General features: G+C 33.5%; 1 protein-coding gene across 1 annotated transcript; it reads right to left on the minus strand.

Annotated features, from left to right (window-relative positions):
- Nucleotides 1–36: 36 nt before the first annotated feature.
- LOC126686285 (cucurbitadienol 11-hydroxylase-like) lies at nt 37–26086 on the minus strand. Its single transcript, XM_050380327.2, has 6 exons — nt 25859–26086; nt 25030–25320; nt 24744–24783; nt 24478–24627; nt 23957–24214; nt 37–163 (listed from the first exon to the last, which is right to left on the minus strand). The coding sequence occupies exons 1-6, from the start codon at nt 26056–26058 to the stop codon at nt 68–70; spliced, it is 1035 nt and encodes a 344-aa protein (XP_050236284.1). The 5' UTR covers nt 26059–26086; the 3' UTR covers nt 37–67.
- Between the last annotated feature and the right edge of the window lie 337 nt (nt 26087–26423).

Below are 26423 nucleotides of genomic sequence, written 5' to 3' on the forward strand. Positions count from 1 at the left end.
AAAGTTCGTGTATTAATTTGCAATTAACCCTAAATATAATGCTTCTAAATTTTGAAAAAGAAAACAGTTAAATGACCTGGTGAGTATATGTCATTGATTTATATTCCTCCCATGTAATTGGACAATCTGGACGTCTGTTTTGGAGAATTCTCTCATGTTCGACCTATGTCAAAATTTAGTTCTTGGTTAATTAATTTATGCATATTATAACTGCAATTGGACAGATCCATGGTTTGAGTATCTGCTCAAGACACCTACTTTGAACCCAAATATTAATTTCAGATTCCAGTATAGTACTCTCCGAAAATGTTATAGGCCATAATTGTTTTTATAGAAAATATAGAGTTTGAGTTTTTTTTGTTTTATATGTAAAAAACGTCAATATACCCTTTAATATCGAACAATCAATAATTAATAAAACTCTAGAAAGCTAAATTCTTTTTATATTGGATATGTTCTTTAACAATTATGTTATTTAATAATTTAAAAAAATTAAGATAACATGAAATCATCAAATTAATTCTTATGACCATTATTAGAGAACAATCATCATCAAATGAAAGAAATTGAATTTGATATACTAAGAGAAACTGAAAGAAATAGAATCTTTATTAATCACAAAGGATCATCAGACACAGCAGCTACACTGCTGTATTTAGCTGTGTTTGCTGAGCTGTATTAAGCACGAGCTTAATGCTAATGAATATTGGAGATTACTTACAGACTAAGTAAACCAAAAAACTCATGTGCTCACTTTTGAATCTGCACAACGTTCTTGTGTGCTCATGAGTTAAAATCTGGAGAAGCCACATCAGCAAGGTTTCCAGATTATGAAATAAGCTGCATTATATACTGTTTTGAAATCCAACCAAAGCTGTTGGTTTGATTTGCATTATAATTTGACCGTGAGGTTTTAATGTCCAATACCAATCAAACAAAAATTGATATTGGGTAAAAAATGAAAGAAACTGAATTTGATGAGTATTTGTTAAATGCAGACATACCATCAATTGTAGTAACACCGGCGGGTGAGAGGAAAGAAGCTTGAGCAATAAAATTATTATTGTTGAGATTAAGTCAAAGGTGGCAAACAGAGAAGCAAAAAGAAGGTTCATGATGAAATCATATGTGAAGTAGCTGTCGATTTCATTCTGCTTCAACGCTAGATCTAAAAGGTCATCCTCTCCTGCCTGCTTTTCAACTTGTGATGCACGTTTTTGTTCGATCCTCTTTCTTAATATGCTCAACACTGTTTCTTTATTCTGAAACAAAAAAGGGTTCCATTACGAAAAATTAATATAGGTCCGCACAATCCCGGTCTGAACCCGTAAAAATAATATATTATAGTCGGGTTTGGATAGTATATTTGAAGTCCGAACCAGGCTCGAACCAGGTTTGGCTTGCCTTTAGAAAAGTCAAGCTTATCCAAGCCCAGTTTGAAGCTGCCCAAACCCAGCTCATAAATATGTCTTATACTAGATGATAGAAGATTTTAATTGAGAGACAATAATCGTATTTAAATTACCTTGAGACATGTATGGTATTTAGTACCGGGAATATTCAATGGAAAACCTAAAAGGCTTTTTGAAAATGTCGTAAAACTCTCACTTAATTTGTCATGTGATCCTTTGCCATCATAATCACAAAGTAGCTTATATGTAAAATTGCAAATTGTCTGCACAAACCGAATTTCAACATTAAAAATAATATATCACACACACACATATATATGTAATATTTTTGAAATTTAATTAAAAGTGACGTAGTATATGGAATAAATGAAATTTACAGAGGAAACATCATATTTTACGTCAACAACGTCTTGATTAGACCACTACAAGGAATTCTATATTTGGCAACAAATGTTTTTGCAGCTAATTTTTTTTTGCTGCTAAAAAACATTTTGCAGCATTAATTTCGATAGTTGCTGCCATTAGTTAAGTTATAGCAGCATTTTACAGTAAATTTTGTTACCAATTACTTAAGGCAACGTTTTATTAGCAGCAACATGCCACAATTTTAGCACTATTAGCAGCAAAAATGTTTGCTGCTAATTCTAGTATTTCTTGTAGTGGACCATGAATATAGAGTTTCCTTCACCATATTTTCTATCCGTGGAAGAAATTTTTCTTTGAGGCTCTCTGTGCCCAGTCGATGTAAAATGGCTTTTCGTATAAATTTGTGAATAGAGCCTGTAATATTAGTTTTCGATTCACCTTCTAATGCAAATAGCTTAGAAAATATACTCAAGTACCACAACTCGACCGATATTCCGTTTTGAGTTATGATGTGCTTATTGAACTCCGGATCCACCGAAATCACAATCGGCTAACATGCTATATTACTTTGAAATATAGGTCCATACCTTTCAAGTCATAAAAGTATATAATGAATTTTCATTATTTAAAAATTGGTTTTGTCATCCAAATTGTGTTTTCTTAAAAATTTAACTAAAATTTGAAATTCGACGAATTTAGTCAAATTTAAAAAATTAAGAGTAATTTTAGCTCGATCAATTTTATTAATAGTTCAATTTAAGATATGTTTGCTGTGATTTTAAGGATGAATTATAAAAATTAATATGCACATCCTTTTTCTTTTTTTTTTCAGAAAAAAAGGGGAATTTATTAACAAATAAAATCTGCTATTACAATTTCATGATTAGGGCAGTGAATAACCATATTAGATACTAAATTTAGAATTTGATGTAACCTTTTTTTTTTCCTTTTCAAGTTTCACTCTAAGTTTTCAGTTACAACTGTTGCATGTTCTTCACAAAATGTTTATAAAAAGATGCGCACAGAGAGATAATTAGCATGGCACATCTAGCAAAATTTCATGAATTCTGTTTTAAAAAAAACTACTGACTTCGAAATGCGATTTACGATAAAATGAATAACTTTTTACTTTTGAATTCTTTTCTTAAAAAAAGGATGAATATCCAGAGAGTAACTAGGAAAGATTAACTCAAGTGTCTCCCCTACAAAAGGCAATCTTATGGAACCCGGAGGCAGAACACCTTTACATTTTGTATATCTCCACTTGATAATCCAAAAGATATGGCATAAAGCCTACATTGCTACAGATAACAATAGAAATGCCAACATTTTTTGTTGATGAATACACTAAATCTGAGAGCTATTTCTCAATACTTGATTAATTTTTGTTCACCAATTTATAAGTGACCAGATAGTTGCAACTTACAATTTATAAATTATAAAATATTGTTTTTTTTTGTTATTTAATTATTAAAGTTGTGTCCAAGAGTGTGAGTAAACATTTTTACCATAATTTTCATTCACAATACAAGCATATATATTTAATTCCAATAATCTTTTAATTTTCTTTTGAACATAGGGTATAATACGTCTTCACACCTTTTTTATTTTGCATCTGTACACCTTGCGCTAAAAAAAGAAAATTGTTCTTTAGACCACCTCCTATAGGCAATAGCACACTCTTTTCATTTCAGTAACTCCATTTTACTTTTAGCTTTTTATTTTGTTATAAATTCCATTATTAAACATTTGGTAGTTTTTGTTATAATATAGTCTAAATAAGCAATGTTGATTTAGTCAAAAATTTAAATATATAATACTCAATAAAATAGATATGTATAAATTAATTTAAAAATTTATAAATAGACAATATTCTAATATTTTTATCATTTAATTAATACTTTTTATTATTTTTAATAAATATAGTTATTTATAAAGGGTTAATGTTATAAAAATTCACCAATTTTACACGTTTTCTCATTTTGATCACGTCGTTTAAAAAGCGTCATTTCATACACGAACTATCTATTTTTCCCAAATTCATACACATTTTAAAAATTCGGTGAAAATTGTTGAATGGGCAACCAAATAGTAACATCCCATAACAAACCAAATAGTGACACGTAAGCAATTTTCGCCGGATTTTTTAACAGTGTATGGATTTGGAAAAAATTGGTAATTGGTATATGAAAATGACGATTTTTAAACAGCATGATTAAATATGTAAAATTAGTGAATTTTTATGACATTACTCCTTTTATAAATTTACAAATATATGGATATATTTAGATTATATATGAAGATAAAATAGATTTGCATGCAGTAGTTAAAAAAACACACAACAACGACATAAAAATTAAATTACACGTAATCTACATCTATCTATCTATCTATAATCTATAATAACAATCTTATATGTGGGAAGGGAGGGGGATAGGCAAAATTACGATATTAGGGTTCATTAAGGGTATAATTATTATTATTATTATATTAAAAAAATTTAAAAAGAATCTGACATTAATGAATTTTCAAATCTTAAAATATTAATTAGGAGTCCAAATCAAAGTGAAATTCCAAATCATAAAAATTAATTCGAATATAGAAAAATAGAAGTCCAAATCAAAGTGAAAAAGTTAATTCTTCCAATATTAAATAGGAATTCAAATGAAAGTGAACTTCAAATTTCTACTTTTTCTCAACCAATATTACAAGCATGCACGTCATAGTATTTTGTTTCAAAGTTAACTCTGTTAATTCCTATTGAGATATATATATATATATATATATATATATATATATATATATATATATATATATATATATATTATATGTTAGTGTTTATTCACATAGCACGTCATATTGATTAAACCAATTCGTATTTTAATTCTATTCTACAATAAAAGAAAACTGTATTGAGGGTGAAGTTAATAGTCAACAAGATGAAGATATGAGTTCTTTAAAAGTTGATGCCATTGCAAAAGAAGTTGCTATCGAAAGTGAAGTTGAAACTACCAAAAATCAAGCTATAGATTCTCTAATTAATTCACTTGAACACTAAAAACCCGATGGTCTCCCCCACAAACCCCCGCCAAAACCCTAACCCAAGCTTTTTCATACGGATTCCTATGGTCCTCAACCTACCGTCAGCCATCTCCAAGACGTTAGGAAGCCTCCCCTCAACGCTGTGCATCATCTGGACTGCAATACTGTTTTTTATTTTGAGAATTTCCCAAGATCTTGGAGACACAATGACCTAAAAAACATTTTTGCGCGCTATGGGGTTCTTGGCAACGTATCATTAGCATCGAAACTTACGAAAAGGAATTGTTGTTTTGGTTTTCTGAGGCTTACAGTTGCGAAGGAGGTGTCGTGGGTCCTTTCTCAGCTGAATATGATTGCAATTGGGAGATTTAACTTACGTGCTTATATATCAAAATATCCTCGTTTACAGCCTGTTCAGAAGAAGATTGTGGAACCTGGTATGATTTAGCAGCCGAGATTGATTACAAATCCTTCTATCAGAGATAATCGGTCGTTTGTTCAGGGTGTTTCAAACAACAACGACATGATGTCAGCAGCAGCGACTTTGAATGTTCATGGTGTATCAACAGGGGTAGTTCGTGACGGGATTAATCAGACTGCCAATGGTTCATTACCTGACGTGGTTCATGCAGAAACGAAGCTTACTGTGTGGAAGGATTCTGTGGTTTTAGCAAATGATAAATGGATTGATCGATCTATTGTGGCGAGGGTGAATGACATTCGGTTTATTTTGAACGCAAAAACATTCTTATGCGACAGGAAAATAGAGTACAGCAAGATCTCTTTGATGGGAAGCATTCTTGTCTTGATTACTTTCTTCTCAAAAAACGGTGCTAAACTCTTTCTGGAGGATATTTCCCTTACCTTGCTTGATTTTTTTTCAATCGTTCTCATGGGAGAAAGATTTTAAGAAATCTTTTTGTCGTTTGGTTTTGGATCACAGTTTCAGGCTTACCATTGTCGCTTTGGTCGCCTGAAATTTTCATGGATGTGGGTAATACTTTAGGCGAGGCTATCAAGGTTCACCCCCTTGTTCAGCTTAGAGATCGCTTTGATTCAGGTTTGCTCCTTATTTCGTGTACCTGCAGGTTCATTAATCACTCAGTGGATGTATCGTTCAGAGGCGAAACATTTTCAGTTTTTGTTGTCGAATCGGAGAGACCGGTGGTGTTTGACGAGCTGGACATGGATGACAATACGTCTTCAGATGGTGAGTATGATTTCAGCGGTAGTAAAGAGGAAACCAATTAGTCAATTCCATCAAAGACCGCTGTTAGCCAACAATCGTCCAAGGCTGTTGATGACGATTTGCAAAAAAGGACCACATACAACACTGTTTCACTACCAGCAGTTTTAGAAGATACGGTGGTGCCAAACTCTATCCAGGAGTTGCACTTTGCTTGTTCAGATGCAATTTCAGAGGCTTCACTTTCTATACTTGATTTAGACAGACTACGCTTTCTTGGGGAGGACATTTACAGTCTAATGTCTTTATCGGATAAGAAGTCCATGGCTTTGGAGAACAGTAACACGAGGAAGAATCAGCCTTTGAAGCACTTAGACAGATTGGGGGAGTTGCATTCCTTCTCTAACAGCCAACACGAATCTGAGAAGGAGTTGTCGAATGTTGATATTGTCAATATGAACCGGATTGCTGAGGTAAATTTAGAAAATACTAATTTGGAATCATCAAATGAAGCTTTGGAATCTTGGAGACTTGGTGTTCAGCTTGGTTTATTCAACAAAGAAGAGGAGATGGGTACTGTCAAACAACTTTCTATGAACTTGGCTGCAGATGTGTTAGCTCAGCAGAGATAAGTCTTTTTTTCTTTTCGAGGTTTTTTCTATGATTTATGTCGGAGCCAATTACTTTTATTTCATGGAATTGTAGAGGTGGACTTTTGAATTTAAGAAAACAAAAATTCATTATGTCTATGGTCTCTTTTAATAATTTGTTGTTTATTGGTTTGGTCGAGTCTAAGAAAGAAAAAGTTGATGACTTCTTAATTAGAAACTTATGGCCTAATCTTGAATTTAATTATGCTTGGGTTCCTTCTGTGCGTGCATCGGGGGGCTTGATTCTGATTTGAAATTCAGCTATTCTTAATTCGGTGTCTATTTCTAAAGGTTCTAGGTGGATTTGTTTGGACTTTTGCTATCAAAACACTTCTTTCCGCCATATTCTTGTTTATGCTAGCAATATTGCTTCAGAGAGAGTGCTTTTTTGGCAAGAGCTTCGATTATTACTGGATGTCCCTATGATCATTTTACTTAGCGGCGACTTCAATGAAATTCTACGTCCAGATGAGAGATTGAATTGTGTTGGATACTCGCCTTCGATGTTAGCTTTTCATGATTTCATCAATTCGGCTGAATTGATTGATCTTCCTATTCACGGGAGGCAGTTCACTTGGAAAAACTCTACCTCAAAATCAAGAATAGACAGATGTCTGGTCTCTGCTGCAGCTGGTTTATGCTGTCCAAATATTTCCCTCTCTATATTGCCGCAGGGGCAGTCTGATCATGTGCCAATTTGTTTTCGGTCAGCTATTAGTTTTGACTGGGGTCCGCGTCCTTTTCGCTCTGTTGATGCTTGGTGGGAGCATGAGGACTTCAATACTTTTGTCTCGGATTCTTGGAGCTCTATTTGTTCCACCTCAGATAATCTCACTTAGAGATTGAAGAAGTTGCGTTTGCTTATTAAGGGATGGAATAATGATGTTTTTGGTGATCAAAACAAAATCATTAAGGATCTTAACTGTGATATTTTAGCAAAGGAGTTGGAGGCTGAAAATACACAATTATCGGAGAGTGAAGTTAATGTTTTAGCAGCTAAGAGAAATTAGGTTTGGTTGGCAGAAAAAAAAGTGGAGTCTTTATGGATTCAGAAGTCTTGCCTTAATTGGAGTTTATCGGGTGATAGGAGTTCTAAGTTTTTCCATAGTATCGCCTCTCAACATCACAGAAACAATCATATTTCTGCTATTCGGGTGGGAGATGTCGTCTATTCAGAGCCAGATGCGATGCGATTTTATATTAGGGGATTTTTTAATTCCCTTTATAGTTGTAAAGGGAGAGTGCAGTACGACATCTCCGGTTTGGGTATCAAAAAGCTTTCTAGGGTGCAGGCCGATTTATTAATGCAGGAGTTTACTGAAAATGAGGTTTTATTTGCTATCTCCTCTTTGAATGAGAGAAAAGCGCCGGGTCCAGACGGGTTTAACTTCTTTTTCTACCGCCGTGCTTGGTCTTTCATGAAAGAAGATATTCTTGATATGTTCTCGACCTTTCATAGTACGTGTTCATTGCCAAAAGGAATTAATTCTTCTTTCATGGTTTTAATTCCTATGGTAATTGGCTCGTCAGATATCAAGGACTTCCACCCTATTAGCTTGGTGAATGGTTTATATAAGCTTTTATCGAAGACCTTGTCCTTGCGGTTAGCTCCTCTACTTTCTTCGCTTGTTTCGGAAAGTCAGCATGCATTCTTGAAAGGTAGGAGCATTCTTGAATGTTCTATGATTGCTAATGAATTAATTCATTTAGCAAATAGGCGGAAGGAGAAACTTCTTGTTCTGAAGCTGGATTTTCAGAAGGCTTTTGATAGTATTGATTGGTTGTAAATGGTCAGCACAAAATGTTTGTGAGATGCAGAAAATCTATCATATGTCATGACATTTTCTAGGGTATGGGAGCTGGTGGCAGGTTTATTTAAAGAGGGAGGTAGATTATAAGAAAAATCTTTTAAGTGATTTGGTATGTGAGTGTTTCTGGTGGATCTCCTAAGTTCAGGAAAATCATCTGTTTGAAAAAGAGAAGGAGAAGGTGGAGATGGAATAGTTGCTGCATTCCAAGGATGAAAATAAGTGATTTGTGGTGAGGGTGAGCTGGTTTGAGGTGTTTGAGATAAAGAAGGAATATCAGAGTATGGTTCATAATCTAAGAATGAACCATTAGCAGAAGATTGAGTAATGGATGGAGAAGTTTTGGTTTGAGATGCAAAAGGGAAAATCTGTTCATAGAAAATTACATTCCATAAAACTAAAAGTTTCTTATTGTCCAGGGAATAAAGTGTGTATCCCTTTGTTGCAGTAGGAATGCCTAGAAAAATACATTTCAATGCTCTAGCATCAAACTTTGACCTTCCATCACTGATAGTACTTGCATAACATAAAGAACCAAAAACTCTCAAATGACTCAGAACAGGTAAGGTGCCATATAACCTTTCATAAGGAGTTTATATTTGATATAACATGAGAAGAAGTTCTGTTAATCAAATAAGCTGCATGCTGAACACAATGGGACCAAAATTGCAAGGATAAAGAAGTTTGAAATCTCAAAGCTCTTGCAACATTAAGTATATGTTGATGCTTTCTCTCAACTATATTGTTCAGTTCAGGGGTATAAACACAGCTGGCTCGGTGCAGAATTCCATTTTTGGCATAGAATTCATTGTCCATAAACTTAAGTCCATTATCAGTCCTAATGGTCTTGATTTTGGTATTAAACTGAGTTTGAACAAAAGAATTAAAATCCTGCAAATTTTTCCTTGTTTCTGACTTATGCTTCATCATAAAAACACAGGTGTATCTTGAATGACTATCAACTATGGTTAGAAAATACTTATAACCATTTATTGAACTGACAGAAACTGGACCCCAAATGTCTGCATGAATCAACTCAAAAATATGCTTTGTAAAAGAAGAACTTACAGGAAAAGGTAACTTCTTTTGTATTGCATAATGGCAGACATCACAAGCTTGCTCCATATGACTCACAATTGAAGGTTCTAATTTCTGCATCTCCCTAAAAACCTTAGAGGACAAATGTACAAGTCTGTAATGCCATAGGTTTACAGATTTATTATCAATACTACTTAAACAAACAACATTATTAATTTCTTCTATCTTGTCTCCTTGAGAGAGCTGGTAAAGTCCCTCTCTCTTTTTAGCTATGCCAATCATCTTCCATGAAGGCAGAGCCTGAATGAAACAGGAATCATTGTGAACAATCAAACAAATACTCTTATCATCGGTGAGTTTACTGGCTGAGATTAGATTAAAGGTGAATGATGGAACACATAAGACATGCTTCAATGTCAATTCTGTATTCAGCTGTACTGTCCCCATATGAGTCACTGGAATCATAATCCCATTTGATAACTTCACATTCACATTGTTCACAGTAAATGATGATGTAAAAAAGTTAATGTTGCAAACTATATGATCAATGGCACTAGTGTCTAAAATCCAGACATTTTTATATGCAATGGTCTTATAATGACAAGATCAAACAATACCTTGATTAGCATTAGGTTCCTATTTTTCTGGACTGAAACTGGATTTTAGTGAGTTCACTTGAGCAACTTCAGGCATATTCTGTCCACTTGATGGATTTTGAATCATGTACATAATCTGCTCAAATTGTTCAGGAGTAAAGGGGAAAACTTGCCCTGTAACCTTCATTTCATTAGACTGTCTGCACATAGCATTCTCAGAAGTAGATGCTTCTGGATATGATTGCTGCATACTTGAATCAACAAAGTTAGGTGGAGGAGAGAAATTTTTTTCTGATCTATATTTAGGTTGGAAACCTGGTGGATATCCATGTTTCCTGTAACAAATTTCAACTGTGTGTCCACTATAGCCACAATATGAACACATTTTCAACTTATTAGCTTGAAAATTGTTGCTGAAATTTGGTCTGTAACCTGATGTTTCTCTTCTTATGTAAAAAGATGTTCCTCTTCCTCTTACATAATGAACATTGGATTCATAACCAGTTATTTGATTTCCATCAAAGCAACTGGAATCAGTTTCATACTGATTCTGCAAATTGAGTTTTGCAGCAAAAATATTAGTCTCATTATTGCCTTGCTTGCTGGGAGTGTTCAACTGTCTTTCATGTTGAATCAATAGTGAAAAAACTTTGTTGATAGGAGGCAATACTTCCTTCATCAAAATTTGAGATCTAACATGAGAAAAATTCTCATTAAGCCCTCTTAGAAACTTTATGGATTGGTCATTAGACCTATTTTCTTTCAACTGCACTAAGGCTCCACAATCACACTTAGGATTGCATCTACACATAGGTAAAACTCTTAAACTATATAATTCATCCCATAGAGTTTTGAGATGAGTGTAGTATTTAGTAGCTGACAGATTATTCTGTTGAAAAGTGTAAATCTCCTCCTGTAAATCTCCTATTCTGTAATTATCTCCCTGAGAAAATCTTTCTCTCAGATCCATCCAAATGTCAAGAGCAGAATCCATACAAGAAATACTTTCAGCAATTGTAGGTGAAAGTGCTCTATAAAGCCAAGACATTACCATATTATTGCATCTATCCCATACCTCATAAGATTCATCATCTCTGCTTGGAACTTGAATAAATCCATCCACAAACTTGAATTTATTTTTAGATAACAATGCCATCCTCATTGATCTATACCACTTGTGATAATTGCCTCCATCAAGAAGCGTTGACACCAGAGTGAGTGAAGGATTCTCACCTGGATGTAAAAAGAAGGGGCTTGAAACAGGAATAGCTTCTTCTTGCCTGAGATTGAGATTTGCTATAGATTGTAGACTGTAAAAATTGTTTGTTTCTCAAGAAAAAAAGCCTTGAAGGCTTAAGAAAAAAGAAATTTAGAGCTTCTAATGCTCTGATACCATAAGAGAAACTGAAAGAAATAGAATCTTTATTAATCACAAAGAAAATTTTACAAAGTCTGACCATCAGACACAGCAGCTACACTGATGTATTTATAGACAGAAAAATAACTGCCTCACTCAACTAACTAGCTCTTGAACGAATCAAGCCTTGATACATCAGCTCAGAGAAGAACACACCATCTGCATTTGCTGAGCTGTATATTAGCTGTGTTTGCTGAGCTGTATTAAGCACGAGCTTAATGCTAATGAATATTGGAGATTACTTACAGACTAAGTAAACCAAAAAACTCATGTGCTCACTTTTGAATCTGCACAACGTTCTTGTGTGCTCATGAGTTAAAATCTGGAGAAGCCACATCAGCAAGGTTTCCAGATTATGAAATAAGCTGCATTATATACTGTTTTGAAATCCAACCAAAGCTGTTGGTTTGATTTGCATTATAATTTGACCGTGAGGTTTTAATGTCCAATACCAATCAAACAAAAATTGATATTGGGTAAAAAATGAAAGAAACTGAATTTGATGAGTATTTGTTAAATGCAGACATACCATCAATTTTAGTAACACCGGCGGGTGAGAGGAAAGAAGCTTGAGCAATAAAATTATTATTGTTGAGATTAAGTCAAAGGTGGCAAACAGAGAAGCAAAAAGAAGGTTCATGATGAAATCATATGTGAAGTAGCTGTCGATTTCATTCTGCTTCAACGCTAGATCTAAAAGGTCATCCTCTCCTGCCTGCTTTTCAACTTGTGATGCACGTTTTTGTTCGATCCTCTTTCTTAATATGCTCAACACTGTTTCTTTATTCTGAAACAAAAAAGGGTTCCATTACGAAAAATTAATATAGGTCCGCACAATCCCGGTCTGAACCCGTAAAAATAATATATTATAGTCGGGTTTGGATAGTATATTTGAAGTCCGAACCAGGCTCGAACCAGGTTTGGCTTGCCTTTAGAAAAGTCAAGCTTATCCAAGCCCAGTTTGAAGCTGCCCAAACCCAGCTCATAAATATGTCTTATACTAGATGATAGAAGATTTTAATTGAGAGACAATAATCGTATTTAAATTACCTTGAGACATGTATGGTATTTAGTACCGGGAATATTCAATGGAAAACCTAAAAGGCTTTTTGAAAATGTCGTAAAACTCTCACTTAATTTGTCATGTGATCCTTTGCCATCATAATCACAAAGTAGCTTATATGTAAAATTGCAAATTGTCTGCACAAACCGAATTTCAACATTAAAAATAATATATCACACACACACACATATATATGTAATATTTTTGAAATTTAATTAAAAGTGACGTAGTATATGGAATAAATGAAATTTACAGAGGAAACATCATATTTTACGTCAACAACGTCTTGATTAGACCACTACAAGGAATTCTATATTTGGCAACAAATGTTTTTGCAGCTAATTTTTTTTTGCTGCTAAAAAACATTTTGCAGCATTAATTTCGATAGTTGCTGCCATTAGTTAAGTTATAGCAGCATTTTACAGTAAATTTTGTTACCAATTACTTAAGGCAACGTTTTATTAGCAGCAACATGCCACAATTTTAGCACTATTAGCAGCAAAAATGTTTGCTGCTAATTCTAGTATTTCTTGTAGTGGACCATGAATATAGAGTTTCCTTCACCATATTTTCTATCCGTGGAAGAAATTTTTCTTTGAGGCTCTCTGTGCCCAGTCGATGTAAAATGGCTTTTCGTATAAATTTGTGAATAGAGCCTGTAATATTAGTTTTCGATTCACCTTCTAATGCAAATTTACTCAAGTACCACAACTCGACCGATATTCCGTTTTGAGTTATGATGTGCTTATTGAACTCCGGATCCACCGAAATCACAATCGGCTAACATGCTATATTACTTTGAAATATAGGTCCATACCTTTCAAGTCATAAAAGTATATAATGAATTTTCATTATTTAAAAATTGGTTTTGTCATCCAAATTGTGTTTTCTTAAAAATTTAACTAAAATTTGAAATTCGACGAATTTAGTCAAATTTAAAAAATTAAGAGTAATTTTAGCTCGATCAATTTTATTAATAGTTCAATTTAAGATATGTTTGCTGTGATTTTAAGGATGAATTATAAAAATTAATATGCACATCCTTTTTCTTTTTTTTTTCAGAAAAAAAGGGGAATTTATTAACAAATAAAATCTGCTATTACAATTTCATGATTAGGGCAGTGAATAACCATATTAGATACTAAATTTAGAATTTGATGTAACCTTTTTTTTTTCCTTTTCAAGTTTCACTCTAAGTTTTCAGTTACAACTGTTGCATGTTCTTCACAAAATGTTTATAAAAAGATGCGCACAGAGAGATAATTAGCATGGCACATCTAGCAAAATTTCATGAATTCTGTTTTAAAAAAAACTACTGACTTCGAAATGCGATTTACGATAAAATGAATAACTTTTTACTTTTGAATTCTTTTCTTAAAAAAAGGATGAATATCCAGAGAGTAACTAGGAAAGATTAACTCAAGTGTCTCCCCTACAAAAGGCAATCTTATGGAACCCGGAGGCAGAACACCTTTACATTTTGTATATCTCCACTTGATAATCCAAAAGATATGGCATAAAGCCTACATTGCTACAGATAACAATAGAAATGCCAACATTTTTTGTTGATGAATACACTAAATCTGAGAGCTATTTCTCAATACTTGATTAATTTTTGTTCACCAATTTATAAGTGACCAGATAGTTGCAACTTACAATTTATAAATTATAAAATATTGTTTTTTTTTTGTTATTTAATTATTAAAGTTGTGTCCAAGAGTGTGAGTAAACATTTTTACCATAATTTTCATTCACAATACAAGCATATATATTTAATTCCAATAATCTTTTAATTTTCTTTTGAACATAGGGTATAATACGTCTTCACACCTTTTTTATTTTGCATCTGTACACCTTGCGCTAAAAAAAGAAAATTGTTCTTTAGACCACCTCCTATAGGCAATAGCACACTCTTTTCATTTCAGTAACTCCATTTTACTTTTAGCTTTTTATTTTGTTATAAATTCCATTATTAAACATTTGGTAGTTTTTGTTATAATATAGTCTAAATAAGCAATGTTGATTTAGTCAAAAATTTAATTATATAATACTCAATAAAATAGATATGTATAAATTAATTCAACAATTTATAAATAGACAATATTCTAATATTTTTATCATTTAATTAATACTTTTTATTATTTTTAATAAATATAGTTATTTATAAAGAGTTAATGTTATAAAAATTCACCAATTTTACACGTTTTCTCATTTTGATCACGTCGTTTAAAAAGCGTCATTTCATACACGAACTATCTATTTTTCCCAAATTCATACACTTTTTAAAAATTCGGTGAAAATTGCTGAATGGGCAACCAAATAGTAACATCCCATAACAAACCAAATAGTGACACGTAAGCAATTTTCGCCGGATTTTTTAACGGTGTTTGGATTTGGAAAAAATTGGTAATTGGTATATGAAAATGACGATTTTTAAACAGCATGATTAAATATGTAAAATTAGTGAATTTTTATGACATTACTCCTTTTATAAATTTACAAATATATGGATATATTTAGATTATATATGAAGATAAAATAGATTTGCATGCAGTAGTTAAAAAAACACACAACAACGACATAAAAATTAAAGTACCCGTAATCTACATCTATCTATCTATCTATAATTTATAATAACAATTTTATATGTGGGAAGGGAGGTGGGACAGGCAAAATTACGATATTAAGGTTCATTAAGGGTATAATAATTATTATTATTATATTAAAAAAAATTAAAAAAGAATCTGACATTAAAGAATTTTCAAATCTTAAAATATTAATTAGGAGTCCAAATCAAAGTGAAATTCCAAATCTTAAAAAATTAATTCGAATATAGAAAAATAGGAGTCCAAATCAAAGTGAAAAAGTTAATTCTTCCAATATTAAATAGGAATTCAAATGAAAGGGAACTTCCAATTTCTACTTTTTCTCAACCAATATTACAAGCATGCACGTCATAGTATTTTGTTTCAAAGTTAACTCTGTTAACTCCTAATTATATATATATATATATATATATATATATATATTATATGTTAGTGTTTATTCACATAGCACGTCATATTGATTAAACCAATTCGTATTTTAATTCTATTCTACAATGAAAGAAAACTGTATTTAGGGTGACGTTAATAGTCAACAAGATGAAGATATGAGTTCCTTAAAAGTTAAAGTGAAAAAGTTAATTCTTCCAATATTAAATAGGAATTCAAATGAAAGTGAACTTCCAATTTCTACTTTTTTTCAACCAATATTACAAGCATGCACGTCATAGTATTTTGTTTCAAAGTTAACTCTGTTAACTCCTAATTAGATATATATATATATATATTATATGTTAGTGTTTATTCACATAGCACGTCATATTGATTAAACCAATTCGTATTTTAATTCTATTCTACAATGAAAGAAAACTGTATTTAGGGTGACGTTAATAGTCAACAAGATGAAGATATGAGTTCCTTAAAAGTTAAAGTGAAAAAGTTAATTCTTCCAATATTAAATAGGAATTCAAATGAAAGTGAACTTCCAATTTCTACTTTTTTTCAACCAATATTACAAGCATGCACGTCATAGTATTTTGTTTCAAAGTTAACTCTGTTAACTCCTAATTAGATATATATATATATATATTATATGTTAGTGTTTATTCACATAGCACGTCATATTGATTAAACCAATTCGTATTTTAATTCTATTCTACAATGAAAGAAAACTGTATTTAGGGTGACGTTAATAGTCAACAAGATGAAGATATGAGTTCCTTAAAAGTTAAAGTGAAAAAGTTAATTCTTCCAATATTAAATAGGAATTCAAATGAAAGTGAACTTCCAATTTCTACTTTTTTTCAACCAATATTACAAGCATGCACGTCATAGTATTTTGTTTCAAAGTTAACTCTGTTAACTCCTAATTATATATATATATATATATATATATATATATTATATGTTAGTGTTTATTCACATAGCACGTCATATTGATTAAACCAATTCGTATTTTAATTCTATTCTACAATGAAAGAAAACTGTATTTAGGGTGACGTTAATAGTCAACAAGATGAAGATATGAGTTCTTTAAAAGTTGATGCCATTGCAAAGAAGTTTCTATCGAAAGTGAAGTTGAAACTACCAAAAATCAAGCTATAGATTCTCTAATTAATTCACTTGAACACTAAAAACCCGATGGCTCTCCCCCACAAACCCCCACCAAAACCCTAACCCTAGCTTTTTCATACGGATTCCTATGGTCCGCAACCTACCATCAGCCATCTCCAAGACGTTAGGAAGCCTCCCCTCAACGCTGTGCATCATCTGGACTGCAATACTGTTTTTTATTTTGAGAATTTCCCAAGATCTTGGAGACACAATGACCTAGAAAAAGTTTTTGCGCGCTATGGGGTTCTTGGCAACGTATCATTAGCATCGAAACTTACGAAAAGGAATTGTTGTTTTGGTTTTCTGAGGCTTACAGTTGCGAAGGAGGTGTCGTGGGTCCTTTCTCAGCTGAATATGATTGCAATTGGGAGATTTAACTTACGTGCTTATATATCGAAATATCCTCGTTTACAGCCTGTTCAGAAGAAGATTGTGGAACCTGGTATGATTTAGCAGCCGAGATTGATTACAAATCCTTCTATCAGAGATAATCGGTCGTTTGTTCAGGGTGTTTCAAACAACAACGACATGATGTCAGCAGCAGCGACTTTGAATGTTCATGGTGTATCAACAGGGGTAGTTCGTGACGGGATTAATCAGACTGCCAATGGTTCATTACCTGACGTGGTTCATGCAGAAACGAAGCTTACTGTGTGGAAGGATTCTGTGGTTTTAGCAAATGATAAATGGATTGATCGATCTATTGTGGCGAGGGTGAATGACATTCGGTTTATTTTGAACGCAAAAACATTCTTATGCGACAGGAAAATAGAGTACAGCAAGATCTCTTTGATGGGAAGCATTCTTGTCTTGATTACTTTCTTCTCAAAAAACGGTGCTAAACTCTTTCTGGAGGATATTTCCCTTACCTTGCTTGATTTTTTTCAATCGTTCTCATGGGAGAAAGATTTTAAGAAATCTTTTTGTCGTTTGGTTTTGGATCACAGTTTCAGGCTTACCATTGTCGCTTTGGTCGCCTGAAATTTTCATGGATGTGGGTAATACTTTAGGCGAGGCTATCAAGGTTCACCCCCTTGTTCAGCTTAGAGATCGCTTTGATTCAGGTTTGCTCCTTATTTCGTGTACCTGCAGGTTCATTAATCACTCAGTGGATGTATCGTTCAGAGGCGAAACATTTTCAGTTTTTGTAGTCGAATTGGAGAGACCGGTGGTGTTTGACGAGCTGGACATGGATGACAATACGTCTTCATATGGTGAGTATGATTTCACGGTAGTACAGAGGAAACCAATTAGTCAATTCCATCAAAGACCGCTGTTAGCCAACAATCGTCCAAGGCTGTTGATGACGATTTGCAAAAAAGGACCACATACAACACTGTTTCACTACCAGCAGTTTTAGAAGATACGGTGGTGCCAAACTCTATCCAGGAGTTGCACTTTGCTTGTTCAGATGCAATTTCAGAGGCTTCACTTTCTATACTTGATTTAGACAGACAACGCTTTCTTGGGGAGGACATTTACAGTCTAATGTCTTTATCGGATAAGAAGTCCATGGCTTTGGAGAACAGTAACACGAGGAAGAATCAGCCTTTGAAGCACTTAGACAGATTGGGGGAGTTGCATTCCTTCTCTAACAGCCAACACGAATCTGAGAAGGAGTTGTCGAATGTTGATATTGTCAATATGAACCGGATTGCTGAGGTAAATTTAGAAAATACTAATTTGGAATCATCAAATGAAGCTTTGGAATCTTGGAGACTTGGTGTTCAGCTTGGTTTATTCAACAAAGAAGAGGAGATGGGTACTGTCAAACAACTTTCTATGAACTTGGCTGCAGATGTGTTAGCTCAGCAGAGATAAGTCTTTTTTTCTTTTCGAGGTTTTTTTTATGATTTATGTCGGAGCCAATTACTTTTGTTTCATGGAATTGTAGAGGTGGACTTTTTAATTTAAGAAAATAAAAATTCATTAAGTCTATGGTCTCTTTTAATAAGTTGTTGTTCATTGGTTTGGTCGAGTCTAAGAAAGAAAAAGTTGATGACTTCTTAATTAGAAACTTATGGCCTAATCTTGAATTTAATTATGCTTGGGTTCCTTCTGTGGGTGCATCGGGGGCTTGATTCTGATTTGAAATTCTGCTATTCTAAATTCGGTGTCTATTTCTAAAGGTTCTAGGTGGATTTGTTTGGACTTTTGCTATCAAAACACTTCTTTCCGCCATATTCTTGTTTATGCTAGCAATATTGCTTCAGAGAGAGTGCTTTTTTGGCAAGAGCTTCGGTTATTACTGGATGTCCCTATGATCATTTTACTTAGCGGCGACTTCAATGAAATTCTACGTCCAGATGAGAGATTGAATTGTGTTGGATACTCGCCTTCGATGTTAGCTTTTCATGATTTCATCAATTCGGCTGAATTGATTGATCTTCCTATTCACGGGAGGCAGTTCACTTGGAAAAACTCTACCTCAAAATCAAGAATAGACAGATGTCTGGTCTCTGCTGCGGCTGGTTTATGTTGGCCGAATATTTCCCTCTCTACATTGCCGCAGGGGCAGTTTGATCATGTGCCAATTTTTTTCGGTCAGCTACTAGTTTTGACTGGGGTCCGCGTCCTTTTCGCTCTGTTGATGCTTGGTGGGAGCATGAGGACTTCAGTACTTTTGTCTCGGATTCTTGGAGCTCTATTTGTTCCACCTCAGATAATCTCACTTAGAGATTGAAGAAGTTGCGTTTGCTTATTTAGGGATGGAATAATGATGTTTTTGGTGATCAAAACAAAATCATTAAGGATCTTAACTGTGATATTATAGCAAAGGAGTTGGAGGCTGAAAATAGACAATTATCGGAGAGTGAAGTTAATGTTTTAGCAGCTAAGAGAAATGAGGTTTGGGTGGCAGAAAAAAAGTGGAGTCTTTATGGATTCAGAAGTCTCGCCTTAATTGGAGTTTATCGGGTGATAGGAATTCTAAGTTTTTCCATAATATCGCCTCTCAACATCACAGAAACAATCATATTTCTGCTATTCGGGCAGGAGATGTCGTCTATTCAGAGCCAGATGCGATGCGATTTCATATTAGGGGATTTTTTAATTCCCTTTATAGTTGTTAAGGGAGAGTGCAGTACGACATCTCCGGTTTGGGTATCAAAAAGCTTTCTAGGGTGCAGGCCGATTTATTAATGCAGGAGTTTACTGAAAATGAGGTTTTATTTGCTATCTCCTCTTTGAATGAGAGAAAAGCGCCGGGTCCAGACGGGTTTAACTTCTTTTTCTACCGTCGTGCTTGGTCTTTCATGAAAGCTGATATTCTTGATATGTTCTCGACCTTTCATAGTACGTGTTCATTGCCAAAAGGAATTAATTCTTCTTTCATGGTTTTAATTCCTACGGTAATTGTCTCGTCGGATATCAAGGACTTCCGCCCTATTAGCTTGGTGAATGGTTTATATAAGCTTTTATCGAAGACCTTGTCCTTGCGATTAGCTCCTCTACTTTCTTCGCTTGTTTCGGAAAGTCAGCATGCATTCTTGAAAGGTAGGAGCATTCTTGAATGTTCTATGATTGCTAATGAATTAATTCATTTAGCAAATAGGCGGAAGGAGAAACTTCTAGTTCTGAAGCTGGATTTTCAGAAGGTTTTTGATAGTATTGATTGGTTGTAAATGGTCAGCACAAAATGTTTGTGAGATGCAGACAATCTATCATATGTCATGACATTTGCTAGGGTATGAGAGCTGGTGGCAGGTTTATTTAAAGAGGGAGGTAGATTATAAGAAAAATCTTTTAAGTGATTTGGTATGTGAGTGTTTCTGGTGGATCTCCTAAGTTCAGGAAAATCATCTGTTTTAAAAAGAGAAGGAGAAGGTGGAGATGGAATAGTTTCTGCATTCCAAGGATGAAAAGAAGTGATTTGTGGTGAGGGTGAGCTGGTTTGAGGTGTTTGAGATAAAGAAGGAATATCAGAGTATGGTTCATAATCTAAGAATGAACCATTAGCAGAAGATTGAGTAATGGATGGAGAAGTTTTGGTTTGAGATGCAAAAGGGAAAATGTGTTCATAGAAAATCACAGTCCTTGAAACTAAAAGTTTCTTATTGTCCAGGGAATAAAGTGTGTATCCCTTTGTTGCAGTAGGAATGCCTAGAAAAATACATTTCAATGCTCTAGCATCAAACTTTGACCTTCCATCACTGATAGTTATTGCATAGCATAAAGAACCAAAAACTCTCAAATGACTCAGAATAGGTAAGGTGCCATATAACCTTTTATAAGGAGTTTGATTTGATATAACAGGAGAAGAAGTTCTGTTAATCAAATAAGCTGCATGCTGAACACAATGGGACCAAAATTGCAAGGATAAACAAGATTGAAATCTCAAAGCTCTTGCAACATTAAGTATATGTTGATGCTTTCTCTCAACTATATTTTTCTGTTCAGGGGTATAAACACAGCTGGTTTGGTGCAGAATTCCATTTTTGGCATAGAATTCATTGTCCATAAACTCAAGTCCATTATCAGTCCTAATGGTCTTGATTTTGGTATTAAACTGAGTTTGAACAAAAGCATTAAAATCCTGCAAATTTTTCCTTGTTTCTGACTTACGCTTCATCATAAAAACCCAGGTGTATCTTGAATGACTATCAACTATGGTTAGAAAATACTTATAACCATTTATTGAACTGACAGAAACTGGACCCCAAATGTCTGCATGAATCAACTCAAAAATATGCTTTGTAAAAGAAGAACTTACAGGAAAAGGTAACTTCTTTTGTTTTGTATAATGGCAGACATCACAAGCTTGCTCCATATGACTCACAATTGAAGGTTCTAATCTCTGCATCTCCCTTAAAACCTTAGAGGACAAATGTCCAAGTCTGTAATGCCATAGGTTTACAGATTTAGTATCAATACTACTTGAACAAACAACATTAGAAATTTCTTCTATCTTGTCTCCTTGAGAGAGCTGGCAAAGTCCCTCTCTCTTTTTAGCTATGCCAATCATCTTCCATGAAGGCAGAGCCTGAATGAAACAGGAATCATTGTGAACTATCAAAAAAATACTCTTATCATCAGTGAGTTTACTGGCTGAGATTAGATTAAAGGTGAATGATGGAACACATAAGACATGCTTCAATGTCAATTCTGTATTCAGCTGTACTGTCCCCATATGAGTCACTGGAATCATAATCCCATTTGATAACTTCACATTCACATTGTTCACAGTAAATGATGATGTCAAATAGTTAATGTTGCAAAATATATGATCAATGGCACTAGTGTCTAAAATCCAGACATTTTTATATGCAATGGTCTTATAATGACAAGAATAAACAATACCTTGATTAGCATTAGGTTCCTATTTTTCTGGACTGAAACTGGATTTTAGTGAGTTCACTTGAGCAACTTCAGGCATATTATGTCCACTTGATGGATTTTGAATCATGTACATAATCTGCTCACACTGTTCAGGAGTAAAGGGGAAAACTTGCCCTGTAACCTTCATTTCATTAGACTGTCTGCACATAGCATTCTCAGAAGTAGATGCTTCTGGATATGATTGCTGCATACTTGAATCAACAAAGTTAGGTGGAGGAGAGAAATTTTTTTCTGATCTATATTTAGGTTGGAAACCTGGTGGATATCCATGTTTCCTGTAACAAATTTCAACTGTGTGTCCACTATAGCCACAATATGAACACATTTTCAACTTATTAGCTTGAAAATTGTTGCTGAAATTTGGCATGTAGCCTGATGTTTCTCTTCCTCTGTAAAAAGATGTTCCTCTTCCTCTTGCATAATGAACATTGGATTCGTAACCAGTTATTTGATTTCCATCAAAGCAACTGGAATCAGTTTCATACTGATTCTGCAAATTGAGTTTTGCAGCAAAAATATTAGTCTCATTATTGCCTTCGTTGCTGGGAGTGTTCAACTATCTTTCATGTTGAATCAATAGTGAGAAAAATTTGTTGATAGGAGGCAATACTTCCTTCATAAAAATTTGAGATCTAACATGAGAAAAATTCTCATTAAGCCCTCTTAGAAACTTTATGGATTGGTCATTAGACCTATTTTCTTTCAACTGCACTAAGGCTCCACAATCACACTTAGGATTGCATCTACACATAGGTAAAAATCTTAAACTATATAATTCATCCCATAGAGTTTTGAGATGAGTGTAGTATTTAGTAACTGACAGATTATTCTGTTGAAAAGTGTAAATCTCCTACTGTAAATCTCCTATTCTGTAATTATCTCCCTGAGAAATTTTTTCTCTCAGATCCATCCAAATGTCAAGAGCAGAATCCATACAAGAAATACTTTCAGCAATTGTAGGTGAAAGTGCTCTATAAAGCCAAGACATTACCATATTATTGCATCTATCCCATACCTCATAAGATTCTCATCTCTGCTTGGAACTTGAATAAATCCATCCACAAACTTGAATTTATTTTTAGATAACAATGCCATCCTCATTGATCTATACCACTTGTGATAATTGCCTCCATCAAGAAGCGTTGACACCAGAGTGAGTGAAGGATTCTCACCTGGATGTAAAAAGAAGGGGCTTGAAACAGGAATAGCTTCTTCTTGCCTGAGATTGAGATTTGCTATAGATTGTAGACTGTAAAAATTGTTTGTTTCTCAAGAAAAGAAGCCTTGAAGGCTTAAGAAAAAAGAAATTTAGAGCTTCTAATGCTCAGATACCATAAGAGAAAATGAAAGAAATAGAATCTTTATTAATCACAAAGAAAATTTTACAAAGTCTGATCATCAGACACAGCAACTACACTGCTGTATTTATAGACAGAAAAATAAATGCCTCACTCAACTAACTAGCTCTTGAATGAATCAAGCCTTGACACATCAGCTCAGAGAAGAACACACCATCTGCATTTGCTGAGCTGTATATGAGCTGTGTTTGCTGAGCTGTATTAAGCACGAGCTTAATGCTAATGAAGATTGGAGATTACTTACAGACTAAGTAAACCAAAAAACTCATGTGCTCACTTTTGAATATGCACAACATTCTTGTGTGCTCATGAGTTAAAATCTGGAGAAGCCACATCAGCAAGGTTTCCAGATTATGAAATAAGCTGCATTATATACTGTTTTGAAATCCAACCAAAGCTGTTGGTTTGATTTGCATTATAATTTGACCGTGAGGTTTTAATGTCCAATACCAATCAAACAAAAATTGATATTGGGTAAAAATGAAAGAAACTGAATTTGATGAGTATTTGTGAAATGCAAACATACCATCAATTGTAGTAACACCGGCGGGTGAGAGGAAAGAAGCTTGAGCATTAAAATTATTATTATTGAGATTGAGTCAAAGGTGGCAAACAGAGAAGCAAAAAGAAGGTTCATGATGAAATCATCTGTGAAGTAGCTGTCGATTTCATTCTGCTTCAACGCTAGATCTAAAAAGTCATCCTCTCCTGCCTGCTTTTCAACTTGTGATGCACGTTTTTGTTCGATCCTCTTTCTTAATATGCTCAACACTGTTTCTTTGTTCTGAAACAAAAAAGGGTTCCATTACGAAAAATTAATATAGGTCTGCACAACCCCGGTCTGAACCCGTAAAAATAATATATTATAGTCGGGTTTGGATAGTATATTTGAAGTCCGAACCAGGTTCGAACCAGGTTTGGCTTGCCTTTAGAAAAGTCAAGCTTATCCAAGCCCAGTTTGAAGCTGCCCAAACCCAGCCCATAAATATGTCTTATACTAGATGATAGAAGATTTTAATTGAGAGACAATAATCGTATTTAAATTACCTTGAGACATGTATGGTATTTAGTACCGGGGATATTCAATGGAAAACCTAAAAGGCTTTCTGAAAATATCGTAAAACTCTCACTTAATTTGTCATGTGATCCTTTGCCATCATAATCACAAAGTAGCTTATATGTAAAATTGCAAATTGTCTGCACAAACCGAATTTCAACATTAAAAATAATATATCACACACACACACATATATATGTAATATTTTTGAAATTTAATTAAAAGTGACATAGTATATGGAATAAATGAAATTTACCGAGGAAACATCATATTTTACGTCAACAACGTCTTGATTAGACAACTACAAGGAATTCTATATTTGGCAACAAATTTTTTTGCAGCTAATTTTTTTTTTGCTGCTAAAAAACATTTTGCAGCATTAATTTCGAAAATTGCTGCCATTAGTTAAGTTATAGCAGCATTTTACAGTAAATTTTGTTACCAATTACTTAAGGCAACGTTTTATTAGAAGCAACATGCCACAATTTTAGCACTATTAGCAGCAAAAATGTTTGCTGCTAATTCTAGTATTTCTTGTAGTGGACCATGAATATAGAGTTTCCTTCACCATATTTTCTATCCGTGGAAGAAATTTTTCTTTGAGGCTCTCTGTGCCCAGTCGATTTAAAATGGCTTTTCGTATAAATTTGTGAATAGAGCCTGTAATATTAGTTTTCGATTCACCTTCTAATGCAAATAGCTTAGAAAATGTACTCAAGTACCACAACTCGACCGATATTCCGTTTTGAGTTATGATGTGATTATTGAACTCCGGATCTACCGAAATCACAATCGGCTGACATGCTATATTACTTTGAAATATAGGTCCATACCTTTCAAGTCATAAAAGTATATAATGAATTTTCATTATTTAAAAATTGGTTTTGTCATCCAAATTGTGTTTTCTTAAAAATTTAACTAAAATTTGAAATTCGACGAATTTAGTCAAATTTAAAAAATTAAGAGTAATTTTAGCTCGATCAATTTTATTAATAGTTCAATTTAAGATATGTTTGCTGTGATTTTAAGGATGAATTATAAAAATTAATATGCACGTCCTTTTCCTTTTTTTGAGAAAAAAAGGGGGATTTATTAACAAATAAAATCTGCTATTACAATTTCATGATTAGGGCAGTGAATAACCATATTAGATACTAAATTTAGAACTTGATGTAACCTTTTTTTTTCTTTTCAAGTTTCACTCTAAGTTTTCAGTTACAACTGTTGCATATTCTTCACAAAATGTTTATAAAAAGATGCGCACAGAGAGATAATTAGCATGGCACATCTAGTAAAATTTCATGAATTCTGTTTTAAAAAAAAACTACTGACTTCGAAATGCGATTTACGATAAAATGAATAACTTTTTACTTTTGAATTCTTTTCTTAAAGAAAGGATGAATATCCAGAGAGTAACTAGGAAAGATTAACTCAAGTGTCTCCCCTACAAAAGGCAATCTTATGGAACCCGGAGGCAGAACACCTTTACATTTTGTATATCTCCACTTGATAATCCAAAAGATATCGCATAAAGCCAACATTGCTACAAATAACAATAAAAATGCCAACATTTTTTGTTGATGAATACACTAAATCTGAGAGCTATTTCTCAATACTTGATTAATTTTTGTTCACCAATTTATAAGTGACCAGATAGTTGAAACTTACAATTTATAAATTATAAAATATTGTTTTTTTTATTTAATTATTAAAGTTGTGTCCAAGAGTGTGAGTAAACATTTTTACCATAATTTTCATTCACAATACAAGCATATATATTTAATTCCAACAATCTTTTAATTTTCTTTTGAACATAGGGTATAATACGTCTTCACACCTTTTTTATTTTGCATCTGTACACCTTGCGCTAAAAAAAGAAAATTGTTCTTTAGACCACCTCCTATAGGCAATAGCACACTCTTTTCATTTCAGTAAC

The sequence above is a fragment of the Mercurialis annua genome, linkage group LG6, assembly GCF_937616625.2.
Source record: "Mercurialis annua linkage group LG6, ddMerAnnu1.2, whole genome shotgun sequence".
Taxonomy (NCBI): Eukaryota; Viridiplantae; Streptophyta; class Magnoliopsida; order Malpighiales; family Euphorbiaceae; genus Mercurialis; species Mercurialis annua.